The sequence below is a fragment of the Triticum dicoccoides genome, chromosome 2B, assembly GCF_002162155.2.
Source record: "Triticum dicoccoides isolate Atlit2015 ecotype Zavitan chromosome 2B, WEW_v2.0, whole genome shotgun sequence".
NCBI lineage: Eukaryota > Viridiplantae > Streptophyta > Magnoliopsida > Poales > Poaceae > Triticum > Triticum dicoccoides.
Window position 1 is genome coordinate 89306237 of NC_041383.1, and position 16584 is coordinate 89322820.

Here is a 16584-nt window from a genome sequence, read left to right on the forward strand (position 1 = left end):
CCGCTCGCGCGCGCGCCTGCGCGCCCACCCCGCGCGCCGCCGCCCGGCCGACCACGGGGGCAGCCGCGGCGACGAGCAGGCGGGGCGGGCCGGCTGCCGCGGGCGAGTGGCCGACGCGTGGGCGAGCGGCCATGTCGGGCGCGGCGCGGCGACGAGATTCCGAGGGCAGGGATGCAGCGGACGTTTTGGGTCACTCTGCCGCGGTGGGCGCCTCGAACCCAAACCGAACACGCATGTCCGTTTTCGTCCCCATTGCCACTCCAAACGGATAAAATTCGGATAAAACGGACGTCCGTTTGGGGTCGTGCGGTGGAGTTGGCCTCATGGCCGTCTCCGTCACCACGTGAAGGCGTCCGTCGCGTCCGTCATCACCTGCACCTGCCTCTCACCAAAAGCTGGAGCCGTCATATGACAAGCAAGCACCCGTATCATCAGTCTCCCCCGAGCATAATTCAGTACTTACTGCAGAGTAACAATCGTTGGAAGTAAACAACATCTGTGTCTCCGCAGTAAGTACTGAATTAGCGGTGGTAAAAAAGGCTCACTCAAAGTCTGCAGCCGCAAAAGGCACAAGCGGACATAAACATGGCGAACGCAGCTGACAGCGACCTCACTGGACAGCAACAAGATTAAGATGACGATGGAGGGAGACAATGACTTTACTCGTCTGCGCTATGCCTCTGCCGCCATGTCGGCCCGCGCGCGCGCGTCATCCTCCGTGACCGAATATCCATGGCCGCCAGCCATTGCCATTGCCATGCCACCACACTTCTTCTTCTTCAGGCTTTTGTGAACATCATCCTTTTGGCACTACCATCATCAAGCCATGCATCTATTCTTGGACGAAGCAAATTACATGACGAACCCACTCTCCACATCTTTACGAGCTCACTACCACTTCCGTGTCTGAGGCCTGAACGTGCGCATGCGCCATGAGATAAAAAAGGCAGGCAGGAGACGAAACCGTAAACTATAGTACCAATATTTGCATTGCCATAACGGGAATAAATCGTTTCTTACCACAGATCACAGTGCATGCACCAATCTTCGTAGAATATTAGACTACTACTCCCTCCGTCCCGAAATATTTATCCATCAGATTGATGTATCTAACACCAAGTTAGTGCTAGATATATCCATTTAAGCAACAAATTTTGGACAAGCTTTTTTGGACGGAGGGAATATTTCTCATCATCAGAAAGCAGGCAAGAGCTAACCATATACTATATGCACAGAAGCACTGATGAATACATACATACATACATATAGCATGGACCATACAGGCATGCAGGCCGTCGTGCCTAGCTATGTTTGGAATTCTTTGCAATTCCTGATGCAACCACTGCAGAATCTGTCAGGCACCAGCGACACCATTAGGTCGTCCCAGACCTTAAAAACCCCGTTGTTCGCGTACCTCCAGTGGCTTACAACCAAGCACAGATTCAACCACCATTAATCCACTACGACCCACGATCGATCATACCCAAGCGTACGTCACACACAGGGACCATGTCTATATACAAATCCGCGGCCTCCAACTTGCAAGACAGGAAATATATAAGAGAGCACCAGCTTATCTTAACCACTTCTCAATTTCTCATACCTGTAATACTACTGCTGCTGCTATACATGTGTGTGATGCATAGTTTGTAGTGCTAGTTAAGTATGAACGGATCGGATCCCTGCTTGTTCCTGCTGGTCACTCGCGGGCACAGCCTAGAAGCGCTCAACCGTATTTTACAGCCTCACCACGGAGCACTAAGTGCAAGGTTTGGTACTACTCTGTATCTCACTTACCGAGTAAATTAGGATCAGTTGCTAATAGGATACCCTGGCATCAGTGCAATAGTTTTTCAAGAGTTTAGACCAATAGGAAGGGATCATGCATGGTACTGGAGCAGGGAACAAGCGGTCAATTCCATAAGATTATTTGATTTAGGCCCTCTTTGATTCGCAGGATTTTCAAATCGTAGGAATAGGAAAAGTATAGGGTTAGAGTGGCATGCACACATGAATCCGACAGAATTAGGCCTCCTTTGGTTTAGAGGAATTTCATAGGAATTCTAGAGGATAGGATTTTTATAGGATTTTTTCCTTTAGAGCCCTTTGGTTCATAGGAATGGATTCCTATTCCTACATAGGATTGGTTCCTATCCTCCACATTTCATAGGAAAATAAGAAAGAGCCTAGACTCAATGGAAAAATTCCTTTGGTGTCAACCAAAATGACATCTTGTTTCCTATTCCTACTCATAGGATTTGAGATACATGTCATCTCATTTCCTACAAGATTCCTATTCCTGTGATAATCCTATCCTATGAACCAAAAGAGGCCTTAGCATGGAGTGTTTGATGGCACAGGAAAAGCAAAGGAATTGTAAAAAGAGATTGGAGTGGATGTTAAATTTCCTATGAAATGTAGTACAAAAGATTCCATAGGAAAAATTCCTATGGGATCCAATCCTATGAATCAAAGGACCAACATAGGAAAAATTCTTAAGGATTTCAATCCTCCAGAAATCCTATAAAATTCCTTTGAATCAAAGGAGCCCTTAGTGAACTGTCAGCGGCAGACCTAGGATACCCTATCCCACATCTGTTTCCTATCTAACCCCTGTGGTGTTCTTCAGAGAACCAGATACTACCACTACCACTAAGGCACTAACTAACTGCAACAGTATTAAAGCCAGCGGTCAGATGGTGGTCACCGACACCCACAGTGCCACAACCATATATACTCTTCAACATTGGACTTCATTTCCAATTTGCATGTAACTATTTAAGATAGTAACACAGTTAAACAGCACTGTCTTGAACTGAAATTTATGGAATTTTCACATGGAAACAAACAGGTGTCCTTGAAAGATATGGCACCTCTGCAAATAATGGCCGGGTCATGAGTCATCACTCCTCAACAACAGCAACAGCCGCGGGTACCCATATAGAGGAGGCGAGCGCCGCACAGATCCTGCAACGGACCACGCCGGCTGGTCCTCCTGCATCGATGGAAATGGCAAGGATGGGCAGCCCGGAAAGACGAGTGCGTCTGAGCCAGCATCATCATGTGATTGGAAAAGGTAGAGCGGAATCGAGTGCGGCCCAAGCATGGAAGAGGAAGAATAAACAGCCCGTCGTCGTGCACTCCACCATCCCGATCGATCGATCTGACCACGCCATGAATGGCGAAGGAACAAACTCACACACAGAGGACATGCATGCATGATCAGAGTCAAGACGAAACCAAAACTTTACTAGTACTGCTACACTTGTTGCATTTTTCTTTTTTTGGTTTTCCAATGGAAAACGACCTCTCAGACTGTACACTGCTGCCACGGATGGCGGCACCGGGGTTTCACCGGTCCTCCAGCTCCTCGAATGTTTGGGTTTGAATATGACATCTTCGAATTTCCTCTCTGTTTTCCCGCTGCTTGCTGGTGCTGTTGTTGCCGTCGCGGCATCGCCGGATGGTTGACGGTTGACGGCTGATCAGCAGCTCATCGCCTCGCACTTGACCGCCATGGGCGGCCGGTCGAACCGGCCGCGGGACAGCAGCGTCCCGACCACCGCCATGTCGCGGCAGAACGCGCCCTGGAACATCGGGCTCATCGCCGCCGCGCTCAGCCTCGGCGTCGGCGGTGACGGCGGCGCGACTTGCACCGGGATGTTCTCGCAGCGGACACGCTCTGTCTGCTTGGGGCTCTCCGGCACGGCTGCCGCTTCTTCTTCTTCTTCTTCTTGCATGGCCGCTGACGCTGCGGCTTCTTCTTCTGCTTGCTTGGTCGCCGACGCTGCGGCGGCGGCCACGGTGGCAGCCAATGCGGCGGCGGCGGCGTCCTCCCTGGCCCTCTGCCGCGCGGCGGCCTCCTCGTCCAGCACGGCGGACATGATGTGCGAGTACCCCTTCTGCAGCATCCGGTAGAGGAACAGGGCCGACATGCGCGCCTGGTCGCGCACGGCGTCCAGGTCGCGGTGCTCGTCCACCAGCTCCAGCCGCTCCGCGAACGACGCCGACCGGTCCGGCTTCAGCTTCAGCGTCAGCAGGAGGTGCGCGCGCACCACCTCCGACCGCGCGCAGCCGCGCGGGACCCCGAGGAGCGCGTAGTAGTCCACGTTGCACCCGTCGCCGGCGGCCACGCGGGCGCGGAGCTGCTGGACGCGGGCCACCAGCTCGCGGTGCGCACCGGCGATCTCGCGCTGCCGGACGCCGCCCTGCGGCCGCCAGCTCGGCCCCGGCAGCTTCCCGTCACGGAGGGCCGCGTCGTAGAGCAGCTTCAGGTGGTCCAGGTCGCGCAGGCTGTCGGGGATCGCGCCCACGGACTCGAGCAGGTCGGCGCGCGCGCGCAGCGCCGGGATGAACGCCGGGTCGAGCGCCAGCGCGCGGTTGCAGTCGGCGATGGCGTCGGCCGGCCGCCCGGACGCGCGGAACGCCGCGGCGCGGCCCACCAGGCAGGCCGTGGCGAAGGAGTGCGGGAGCACGCCGCCGCGGCGCGCGTCGAGCACCTTGTTGAAATGGCGCACGGCCTCGGCGGGGAGGCCGGCGTCCAGCGCCGCCACAGCGGCGGCGCGGCGGCGGAGCAGCAGCTTCACGTGCGCCAGCAGCTGTGACACCGAGTCCGCCTCGCTCGCCGGCGGCATCCCGGACGCCTGGCTGAACTTGCACGGCGCCCTTCTGCTGGCTGCAGGCACATTGGCCGTCGAGTTGGACGGGGAGAAGCTGTCCTCCGACCAGCACACGCTCTCGCGGCGGAACGCGGCCGTGGCGAGGCGGCGGCCGGTCTGGAGGAGCACCACGGCGTCCTCCATCAAGCCGAGATGGAAGCAAGCCTGACCCAGGACCAAGTACCTGCACACGAATTGACAATGGCAATCAGCACTGCTTGTTGCAAAGCGGCATCAATGTTCGATTTGGTAATCAAGGCAATGGCGAGTGATTCTCTTACCTCCACTGGGTCTCGGCGTCGGAGTTCTTGGATAGGCCGGCGACGACGCGGCGCTTGATCTCGGACACGTCGAAGCAGCAGAGGAACAGGGAGCCCCCGGCGCCGGAGATGGAGAGCTCGCGGCCCGGGGAAAGAAGCCCCGCGCGAGACGCGCAGGCGAGGTCGCCGGAGCCGGACGAGCAGGAGGAGGAGGAGGTGGCCGTGTCATCCCCGGCGCAGGACTTGGCGCAGCTGGGAATGTAGTCGCGGAGCATCTCGGCGACGTCGCGGTACCGGCGGAGCGCGAGCAGCGCGCGCGCCCGGAGCTCGAGCGCGGCCTCCATGCGCGGCGACATCTCCAGCACCGCGCCGACCAGCCCGAGCGCGGCCGCGGCCGCCGAGTCATCCCCGCCGTCGCCGTCCCGCGCCGCCGCGGCCGCCAGAGCCGCCCGCGCTTCGCCGATGTACCCGTTGATCACCTGCCGCGCACAACCGCCATGGAAACAAGCAGCCATCAGATCCGGGCGCCAAGGTCAGAGAATTCAAGCTCTCCCCCTCCCTCCCTCAAGCCGCCGTCAAGATTTCGGAGGAAAGAAAGACGAGTCTTTTCCATCCCTCCTCCCTCATCAGGACCAGAATGGACATTAATGAAGCAGACTCGGAAGAGAACAAAACAAGAATTGAAGGATCGTCAATGGAGGATGGACGAGACGCGGTGACGCATGGCATGCATCGCGCCATCTGGACAGCGCAGCAGGCAGAGGCCAAGGCCCGGAGTTTGACCCCTCCGCAAAGTCCAAATCGCGCCACCCCTATCCGCCGGACGGAGCAGCATTGAAGAGCACGAACCTTTCTGTTGCCGCGGCGCCACTTGTTGCTCCTCCTCGTCGGCTCCGGAGCGGGAGACGACACCGCCATGGCAGCCTCCGCGCATCAACCAACCTGCAGCCTCCGCGCACGGCAGGGGAGCGAGCTAGGCAGGGAGGAAGAGAGAGAGAGAGGAGGCGTATATATATATGGGTGTGGAGATCGGGGGAGAGGGAGGGAGGGGGGAGAGGAATCCTGTGACTTCGCTGCGCCCCGGAAATGGAGCTGAATATATACGGGAGAGAGATGGAGATTGCCAGCTGCGCTGCGCTGCGCGCCGTCGAGGTTGCTTGCTCGAGCGGACTGCTTTCTTTCCTCCTCCTTTTGTTGGATGCCTTGAGGTTCCTAGCTGGACAAGATGCCTCCACGCAGGCCTAGCTAGCTAGCTAGAGTAGATAGTAAAATTAAATAGTGACTAGTGCCCCTGCCGTGCCACGGCGCTCTGCCCTGCCCTGCCCTGCTGCCCACCACTCTCACCTTTTTTTTTAAGAGGAGAGAGAGGGTCTGTGTTGCGTGTGCCCCACAGCTCAGTGATGACGGGGATTTTCTTCCTTTATGGCGAGAGATTTGCTTTGTCTAATTACCCCATTTGGCAGCGTGAAGGGGAACAGTGCCCATACGGTGTACTCGCGGCACTGTAATTGTCCGCCATCATCAGAGATCAGCGGCCGTCCACGTGGGCTAACAGCGGAATTAACCGCCGCAGAGGAGTACTACTGTCTACTAGTACTACGCCTCACGGCACCACTGCGCCAAACCTGCCAGGCGCACAGTAAACTTTCTTTTACCACGTGCTGTTAACCAGTGCCCGTACATCGCCAACAGCACCAGCAGTAGTAGTACTACTCCCCCCGTCCGGAATTACTTGTCATCAAAATGGATGAAAATGGATGTATCGCAAGTACTAATCGAAATTGCATCCGGCCATTAGCAAAAAAATCTCGTCCCCCGCGGTAAAAGAAAAATCCAATCCCCGTCATCAGTGGGCCGTGGATGGATGCGTCTTTTCTTTCCAGCTCCGGCGGCAAGCAAAAGCGCGCAGAACTGCGAAAGCATGGGCGCATTTTGAGAAGGGCGCGGTGGATGGTTGGATCGACCAATCGATCGGGTCGGGTCGGGTCACATGGCGACGGCACTGTCAGCGGCCTCTTTCCAGCGGAGCAGCCTGCCATTATCCAGCCTAACATCCGTAATAAACCACCCATGTTCGATCCCCAGCTGCCTCATCAACCCGAACTGAACCTCAGCTCCGACCCCTTTTCGTTCGCTAACGGAACGACGTCGTCGACAACAGTTTGATTAGCGGACACTCCAGCAGCAGCTGCGGTCACTGTCAGCGTCGTAATCATCATACGCCAGGCCGACGGGAAAACAAATCCTAGGCGGCATGCGTGATGCGTCCGTTACCTGCAGCAGACCGGTTACTACTACTCGCCAGCACGTTCTTGTCGTTGTTTAATTAGGACCGGCATCGAGCACCTAATGGGGTTGCCACTTATGCGGCTCACCTTACCGGAGTCAATCTGCGCTGAATTATCATCACTAATGGTTACATGATGGACGGATGGTTGGATCGGGTTAGTAGCTGTGCGCGCGTATGTGCGGGGTTGATGGAATCATCAACGGCCGGTCGGTCCGTGTCGCCGGGGAGGCGGGCACGCCGTGCGGGCGGACACCACCGGATGCTCTGGCCTGTCTTCGCACGCTACAGTGAACGTGCTTGGACAGTAACCAAAAGTACCGCCAGTACTGTTTGGACATTTTTTTTTCAACTTGCGTGGCTTGCTCATTGGGTCACAAGGTCAACCGCGCTGACATGTGGCCGTGCCTCGGTTCCCTGCGTGCTGACTTTTCTCCGCTGTGACGTGAAAATATTTCCAATATATTTTTGTTGTAGTACGTCCAGTCTGAAAAACACCTCCTTTGGTAATGTGCGTTTGAAGTGTTTGACAAAAAAACTACCACATTAGGGGTTGCTATCCCACTGAAATACCACATTCAAAAAAGTGATTGATAACTAAAAAAAAGTTAATTTTGTGACTAAAAACTACCACTTCCGGGAAAAAGCCAGTTTAGACGATTTAAATGTGTTTATGACATACGGGGCCCGTCTGTCAAGGATGACATGGCAGAAAAGTCAACTCCGTTTATTTTTTACCGTTATGATGGGTGGGGCCCACACGTCAGCATCACCTTCTTCTTCCCCCTCATCTCTCTCTCTGGAATTTTAGCAAACACCTTATGTGCACCTCTGCCCGCGGCGGAAAACTTGCCGGACCTCCCTCTCTCCGCCGGCGAGCTCCTCAGCCCCGTCACCCCCTGCCACCTCTCCTTTCCCTTCCTCCCTTCCTTCACTTCTCACGTGCGTGAGCTCGCCCTGCCATGGCGCCTCGACCTCTGCTCTGTCAGTCGTCAGAGCTCCATGCCAGCCCGCCTTCCCATCCTTCGGTCATCAATCATTCAACAACCGAGCGACGCCCGCAGCCAGACCCTCGCATCACTCCACTCCAATGCCGCCGGCCTTTGCGAACCCCATTGAGGGAGTCCTGGATTAAGGGGTACTCGGACAGCCGGACTATATACATTGGCCGGACTGTTGGGCTATGAAGATACAAGATAGAAGACTTCGTCCCGTGTCCAGATGGGACTCTCCCTTGCATGGAAGGCAATCTTGGCGATTCAGATATGAAGATTCCTTTCCTTGTAACCGACTCTGTGTAACCCTAGTCCCCTCCGGTGTCTATATAAACCGGAGGGTTTAGTCCGTAGGAAGAGAACAATCATAATCATAGGCTAGCTTCTAGGGTTTAGCCTCTACGATATCGTGGTAGATCAACTCTTGTATACTCATATCATCAAGATCAATCAAGCAGGAAGTAGGGTATTACCTCCATCGAGAGGGCCCGAACCTAGGTAAACATTGTGACCCCCGCCTCCCGTTACCATTAGCCTTAGACGCACAGTTCGGGACCCCCTACCCGAGATCCGCCGGTTTTGACACCGACAACGGGCTCTACAGCATATTGAGAGTTCCACTGCGTCGTCTTCATAAGGCTCGATGGCTCCTTCAATCATCTACAACTACGCGGTCCAGGATGAGGTCTTTCTCCCGTGACAAATCTTCGTATTCGGCGGCTTCGCACCGCGGGCCAACTCGTTTGGTCATCTGGAGCAGATCGACAGCTACGCCCCTGGCCATCAGGTCAGGTTTGGAAGCTTGAACTACACCGCCGACATCCGCGGAGACTTGGTCATCGACGGATTCGAACCGTTGACAGCCGCACCATGCAACCACGATGAACATGACTTAAATCTGTCATCGGACCATGCTCAGGAGGTAGCGCCTGTAACTATCCTGGCCTTAGATCCAGAGCAGATCGCGCCATCCGAGGATGGGAGGCTGGACCCCGCCACGGAAACCGCAGACTCAACGGCGCTAGAGTCGAACACAGATCTGACCTCCAACGAGCCATGTGTTATCGGAACCTCGGACTCGTCTCCGGCTATAGGATCCGAACCGCATGTATCCGCGCCCATCGAATCTGATTGGGTGCCGATCCTGGAGTTCAGCTCCGCGAACATCTTCTGACACTCACCCTTGGGTGATGTGTTAAACTCATTAAAATCCCTCTCCTTAACAGGAGACTCTTGGCCGAACTATGTCCGGCTTGAGTGGGAAGCGGACAATGAAGAAATTTGTTACCCACCCACCACCCACTTAATAGCCACTGTCGACGACCTGACCGACATGCTTGATTTCGACTCCGAAGACATCGACGGTATGGGCGACGATGCGGGAGAAGAACAGGAACCACCGCCCACGGGGCGCTGGACAACCATCTCCTCATATGACATATACATGGTGGGCGCATGTAAAGAAAACAATGGCGAGGACAAAAAGGATGCAGTTGAGGATAAGCCTCCTGAGAAGCAGCTGAAGCGCCGACGTCAGCGGCGCTGCTCTAAACCTCGCCATAGTAAAAACAACAATACCGGCACAAGAGAAAATAACACCCCGGATGACGCCGAAGACAATGAAGACCTCGCAGACCCAGCCATGAAGCAGGACGAGCAAATAGACGGCGAACACAGTCCGGGTCCGTTGTCCGATCACAGCGATGTCGAAGATACCACTTACCAACCCGTCTCCGAATAGGAGATTAGTCTGGATGACGACGCATTCATCGTTCCGGAAAAACACTTGGAACATGAGCGCCTCCAACAGAGACTTATCGCCATCGCGAGGAGCTTGAAGAAGCAGAAGCAATGACTTAAAGCTGCACATAATACACTCAATGATAGATGGAACGAAGTGCTCGACACTGAGGAAAAATACGGCGGTGGTCGCCAAACAAAGAGCTATCCCAAACGCAAACTGCTACCCGAATTTGACGACGAGGCTATCGCGCCCACAGCGCCGAATCAGAACGCGGACGACCAACCAGACCGATCACCCCGTGGTCGAGACAGAGCGGCTAACAATGCCGCACACGAACCCGCACCCCCTCCCCATAAAGGAAGGGAGGTAGCAATCCAGGACCAGAAACACGATTTACGTGAGGACCTGGAGAAAAGGGCTAGCATAACCAGGTCCATCTATGGATCTAGGGAACGTGTTCCTGCACAGGATCATGGCCATCAAACCATATATGCCAGTCGATTACTAGTTCGGAACCAACACCGAACACTACAAACGTCGGACCCGTGCCACGACATAGCCAAATACAGGGGCGCCGCACACCCCCCCTGTGCGTCACCGATGAGGTGCTGGATCATGAATCTCCGGAAGGGTTTAAACCCATGAATATCGAGGCATACGACGGAACGACAGACCCTGCGGTCTGGATAGAAGACTTTATCCTCCACATCCACATGAATCGTGGAGACGATCTCCACGCCATCAAATACCTACCCCTCAAGCTAAAAGGACTAGCTCGGCACTGGCTGAAAAGCCTGCCCAAAAATTCCATTGGAAGCTGGGAAGAACTCTAGGACGCTTTCAGGGCAAATTTTCAAGGGACCTATGTCCAACCTCCGGCTGCAGACGATCTAAGTCACATAACTCAACAACCCGGAGAGCCAGCCCGTAGGCTTTGGAACAGATTTCTCACCAAGAAGAACCAAATCATCGACTGTCCGGACGCCGAAGCCTTAGCAACTTTCAAACACAGTGTCCGGGACGAATGGCTGGCCAGACACCTCGGCCAGGAAAAGCCAAGGACAATGGCAGCCCTAACTACTCTCATGACCCGCTTTTGTGCGGGTGAGGACAGCTGGTTGGCCCGTAGCAGCACCAGTAATCCTGGCACATCCGAAATCAGGGATGGTAATGGAAAACCACGACGCAAAAAAAATGTCGGAACAATGAAGAAAGCCCAAACAACACAGCGGTAAACGCCGGATTTAGGGGCTCCAGACCCGGTCAACAGAAAAAGTAATTTAAAGGCAGCTGAGACGGTCCATCCAGCCTAGATAAAATTCTAGACAGGCCCTGCCAGATTCATGGCACCCCCGATAAACCAGCTAATCACACCAACAGAGATTGTTGGGTTTTCAAGCAGGCCGACAAGCTTAACACCGAACACAAAGGGAAGGGGCCGCAAAGCAAAGACGAGGATGAATCTCGCCAGCCGAATATGGGGGGACAGAAGAAATTTCCACCGAAGGTTAAAACAGTGAACATGATTTATGTCACTCATATCCCAAAGAGGAAGCACAAACACGCACTCCGAGACGTCTATGCTGTAGAGCCCGTTGTCGGTGTCAACACTCGCGGATCTCGGGTAGGTGGTCCCGAACTGTGTGTCTAAGGCTAATGGTAACAGGAGGCGGGGGACACGATGTTTACCCAGGTTCGAGCCCTCTCTATGGAGGCAATACCCTACTTCCTGCTTGATTGATCTTGTTGTTATGAGTATTACAAGAGTTGATCTACCACGAGATTGTAGAGGCTAACCCTAGAAGCTAGCCTATGGTTATGATTATTCTTGTCCTACAGACTAAACCCTCCGGTTTATATATACACCAGAGGGGGCTAGGATTACACAGAGTCGGTTACAGAGAAGGGAATCTACATATCCGAATCACCAAGTTTGCCTTCCACGCAAAGGAGGGTCCCACCCGGACAAGGGACGAAGTCTTCTATCTTGTATCTTCATAGTCCAACAGTCCGGCTAAAGTACATACTCCGGCTGTCCAAGGACCCCTTAATCTAGGACTCCCTCAGTAGCCCTTGAACCAGGCTTCAATGACGACGAGTCCGGCGCGCAGATTTTCTTCGGCATGGCAAGGCGGGTTCCTTCTCCGAATACTCCAAAGTAGATCTTGAACACAAGAATCGTGTCCGGCTCTGCAGAACAAATTCCACATACCACCGTAGAGAGTATAATATTTCACGAATCTAATCTGCTGACAATTTCTTCATAGCGTGACATCACGCCGCGGCTCGGTTATTATTCGAACCGTTTTTCCAACCCGCCTCTACACGTTTCATGAGGCGGTTTTATTGGCATGTCTTGTCGAAGCAGAGATCGTGTCCCCTTATCATGGGATTCTCATCAACACGGGCGTGGATAACCCAACCATGCCATCAGCACGACGCTTGGGGAATAAGCGAGTTTTAGGGCATGCGGGGAGGCCCATGATTTTACTGCCTTTATAAAGGGACAAGGATTCCCCTCTTTCAATTATTATTCGAACCGTTTTTCCAACCTGCCTCTACATGTTTCGCGAGGCGGTTTTATTGGCATGTCTTGTCGAAGCAGAGATCGTGTCCCCTTATCATGGGATTCTCATCAACACGGGCGTGGGTAACCCAACCATGCCATCAGCACGACGCTTGGGGAATAAGCGAGTTTAGGGCATGCGGGGAGGCCCATGATTTTACTGCCTTTATAAAGGGACAAGGATTCCCCTCTTTCACCCACACCTTCTTCTTCCTCTGCCTACTCTCTCGCTCTCTCTCTCTCTCTCTCTCTCTCTCTCTCTCTCTCTCTCGCTCCAACGCCCAAGCATTCGCCTTCTCCGCCCACAAGAGCATTCCGAAAATGTCCGGATCCGGAGTTGGGGGCAAGTGGATGGCCTCCACTGTCCGGGAGAAGGATATAAAGAAACTTCGGGAGGCCGGGTATCTGGCCAAGAAGATTGGCCACCGTCTCCCGACGGCGGGACAGATCGTCCCTACTCCGGAACCCCATGAGAGGGTCGTATTCCTCCCTCACTTTGTCCGCGGGATGGGGTTTCCCCTTCACCCATTCGTTCACGGCATTATGTATTACTACGGGATCAATTTCCATGATCTATCCCCCAATTCATTCCTCAACATCTCGACATTCATCGTCGTGTGTGAGGCCTTTCTCTGCATCTCTCCTCACTTTGGATTGTGGCTGAAGATTTTCAATGTGAAGCCCAAGGTGGTGAGCGGCGAGCACGCCGAGTGCGGAGGTGCCATGGTGAGCAAGATGCCCAACTTCTCATGGCCATCAGGTACATTTAATGATTCCGTCAAAGGGTGGCGGCAACAGTGGTTCTATGTTACTGAGCCACACGGTGCCAAATGGGCCACGGTTCTCGGATTCTGATCCAGAGCCTGATACGTCTCCAACGTATCTATAATTTTTGATTGTTCCATGCTATTATATTACCCCTTTTGGATGTTTATGGGCTTTATTTTACACATTTATATCATTTTTGGGACTAACCTACTAACCGGAGGCCCACCCGTATTGCTGATTTTTTGCCTATTTCAGTATTTCGAAGAAAAGGAATATCAAACGGAGTCCAAACGGAATGAAACCTTCGTTAGCGTGATTTTTGTAACGAACGTGATCCGGAGAACTTGGAGTGCAAGTCAAGCAACAAACGAGGCGGCCAAGAGATAGGAGGGCGCACCCACCCCTCCTGGGCGCGCCCCTTGTCTTCTGGGCCCCTCGAGCGGCCACCAACGTACTTCTTCCTCCTATATATACCTACGTACCTCGAAAACATCCAGGGAGCAACTGAAACACAATTTCCACTGCCGTAACCTTCTATATCCGCGAGATCCCATCTTGGAGCCTTCGCCGGCGCTCCGCCGGAGGGGGAATCAACCATGGAGGGCTTCTACATCAACACCATAGACCCTCCTATGAGTTGTGAGTAGTTTACCACAGACCTTCGGGTCCATAGTTATTAGCTAGTTGGCTTCTTCTCTCTTTTTGGATCTCAATACAATGTTCTCCCTGAGGGAGTCTTGGATAAGGGGGTATCCAAACAGCCGGACTATATACTTTGGCCGGACTGTTGGACTATAAAGATACAAGATAGAAGACTTCGTCCCGTGTCCGGATGGGACTCTCCTTGGCGTGGAAGGCAAGCTTGGCGATCCAGATGTAGATCTCCTCCTCTGTAAACCGACTTTGTGTAACCCTAGCCCCCCTCCGGTGTCTATATAAACCGGAGGGTTTAGTCCATAGGACTCACGATCATCATCAACAATCATACCATAGGCTAGCTTCTAGGGTTTAGCCTCTCTGATCTTGTGGTAGATCAACTCTTGTAATACTCATATCATCAAGATCAATCAAGCAAGAAGTAGGGTATTACCTCCATCGAGAGGGCCCGAACCTGGATAAACATCGTGTCCCCAGTCTCCTGTTACCATTAGCCTTAGACGCACAGTTCGGGACCCCCTACCCGAGATCCGCCGGTTTTGATACCGACATTGGTGCTTTCATTGAGAGTTCCTCAGTTCCGTCGATACAAGGTTAGATGGCTTCTCCAACCTTCAACCACGCTGTCCTGGGCGAGACTTCTCTCCCCGAACCGATCTTCATGTTCGGCGGCTTCGCACTGCGGGCCAATTCGCTTGGCCATCTGGAGCAGATCAATAGCTACGCCCCCAGCCATCAGGTCAGGTTTGGAAACCTAAACTACACCACCGACGTCCGCGGAGACTTGATCTTCGACGGATTTGGACCTGTGTCAGGAGCGCCGAACAATCACGACATGCACGACCTAGATCGGCAGTCGGACAGTATTCGAAACATCGCACCCGCCATCACTCCGGACTTTGTTCCAGAGCAGGTCATGCCTTCCGAGGACGGGTGGATGGACCCCGCCCTGAAGGCCGCATCCTCATCGGTGTTGGAGCCGAACACAGACTCCTCTCTCCAGGAAATCTATACCTCCGGACCCCCGGACTCGTCTCCGGTAGCGTGTTCCGGACCGCGCGCGTCCGTGCCCATCGAATCTAATTGGGCTCCAGTCATGGAGTTCGCCGCCGCGGATATCCTTCAGCACTCACCCTTCGGAGACTCCTGGCCGAGCTATGTCAAGAGACTCCTGGCCGAGCTATGTCCGGCCCGTGTGGGATACAGAAGACGAAGAAAATCACAACCCACCCGCCACCCACTTTATAGCCACTGTCGACGACCTAATAGACATGCTTGACATCTCCCCCAATAACATCGATGGTATGGACGTTGATGCAGGAAAAGATCCGGAACCACTGCCCACGCGGCGCTGGACCTCCACTTCATCATACGACGTCTACATGGTGGACACCCCCAAAGAGGACAATAGTGACAAAAAGGACACAACAGAGGATAAACCCCCCAGGCAAAAGCAAAAACGACGGCGTAAGCGCCGCCTTAGGTCCAGTCACAGCAAAAATAGCGATAACAACCCAAAACAGGATGACACTCCGGTTGATTTCGAAGGCAACAACGACCATAGGGATCCAGCGATGGAGCAGGATAAACCAGGTCAGGCCGAACACAGCCCAGAGCAGACACCCGATTTAGAGGGCCGAACTCATCATGCTATCTGCAAAGAAGATAACAGTCCGGTTGACGATGCGTTCATCATCCCAGAAGAACATTCAAAGCTAGACAAACTCCACAGAAAACTCCTGGCCACAGTGCGGAGCCTAAAGAAGCAGAAGCAAAGACTCAAGGCTGCGCAGGATACGCTCAACCGACGATGGAATAAGGTGTTGGACACCGAAGGAAAACATGGCGATAATCGCCACACAAAGAGCTACCCAAAGCACAAACTGCTACCCGAATTTGACAATGAAGCCGCAACACCCGTTCGGCCCAAAAATAATACGGCTACTCAGCCGGACCAACCACCTCATGGCCGCGATAGAGCAGCCACTGATACCGCACGTGATTTACAAGAGCTCCTGGACAAAAAGGCCAGTGCGGCCAGGTCCATCTATGGGTCCAGTGGACAGGCTCCGACGCGGGATTATGGTCACCACAGCGATTAGGCCGATCGAATACCAGTCCGGAATCAACACCGGGAGCAACAACAGCCAGCAGCAGGCTGCGACACAGCCAGATATAGAGGGGCTGCACACCCCCTGTGCTTCACGGATGAGGTGCTGGATCATGAATTTCCACAGGGATTCAAACCCGTGAATATAGAGTCATACGACGGAATGACGGACACCGGGGTGTGGATTGAAGATTTTATCCTTCACATACATGGCTTGTGGCAACGACCTCCACGCCGTCAAATACCTCCCCCTCAAGTTAAAAGGACCAGCTCGTCATTGGCTGAAAAGCCTCCCCGAAAACTGAATTGGAAGTTGGGAGGAACTCGAGGATGCTTTCAGGGCCAACTTTCAAGGAACCTATGTCCGGCCTCCAGATGCGGATGATTTAAGTCACATAATACAGCAGCCTGGAGAGTCAGCCCACAAACTTTGGAACAAATTCCTCACTAAGAAGAATCAAATTGTCGACTGTCCGGATGCCGAAACCTTAGCGGCCTTCAAACACAGTATCTGAGACGAGTGGCTTGCCAGACACCTC

The 16584-nt window shown here is 53.8% G+C and overlaps 1 protein-coding gene across 1 annotated transcript; it reads right to left on the reverse strand.

Annotated features, from left to right (window-relative positions):
• Window positions 1-3219: 3219 nt before the first annotated feature.
• LOC119362296 lies at window positions 3220-6076 on the reverse strand. The gene is made up of 3 exons (XM_037627497.1): window positions 5768-6076; window positions 4940-5397; window positions 3220-4842 (listed from the first exon to the last, which is right to left on the reverse strand). The coding sequence occupies exons 1-3, from the start codon at window positions 5834-5836 to the stop codon at window positions 3486-3488; spliced, it is 1884 nt and encodes a 627-aa protein (XP_037483394.1). The 5' UTR covers window positions 5837-6076; the 3' UTR covers window positions 3220-3485.
• Window positions 6077-16584: the final 10508 nt, after the last annotated feature.

Coding starts and splice junctions, on each gene's coding strand:
- LOC119362296 (XM_037627497.1), bottom strand. CDS start 5,836: ATGGCGGTGTCGTCTCCCGCTCCGGAGCCGACGAGGAGGAGCAACAAG. Junction 5,398..5,767: donor GGCGCCGCGGCAACAGAAAG/GTTCGTGCTCTT, acceptor TGTGCGCGGCAG/GTGATCAACGGGTACATCGG. Junction 4,843..4,939: donor GACGCCGAGACCCAGTGGAG/GTAAGAGAATCA, acceptor ATTCGTGTGCAG/GTACTTGGTCCTGGGTCAGG.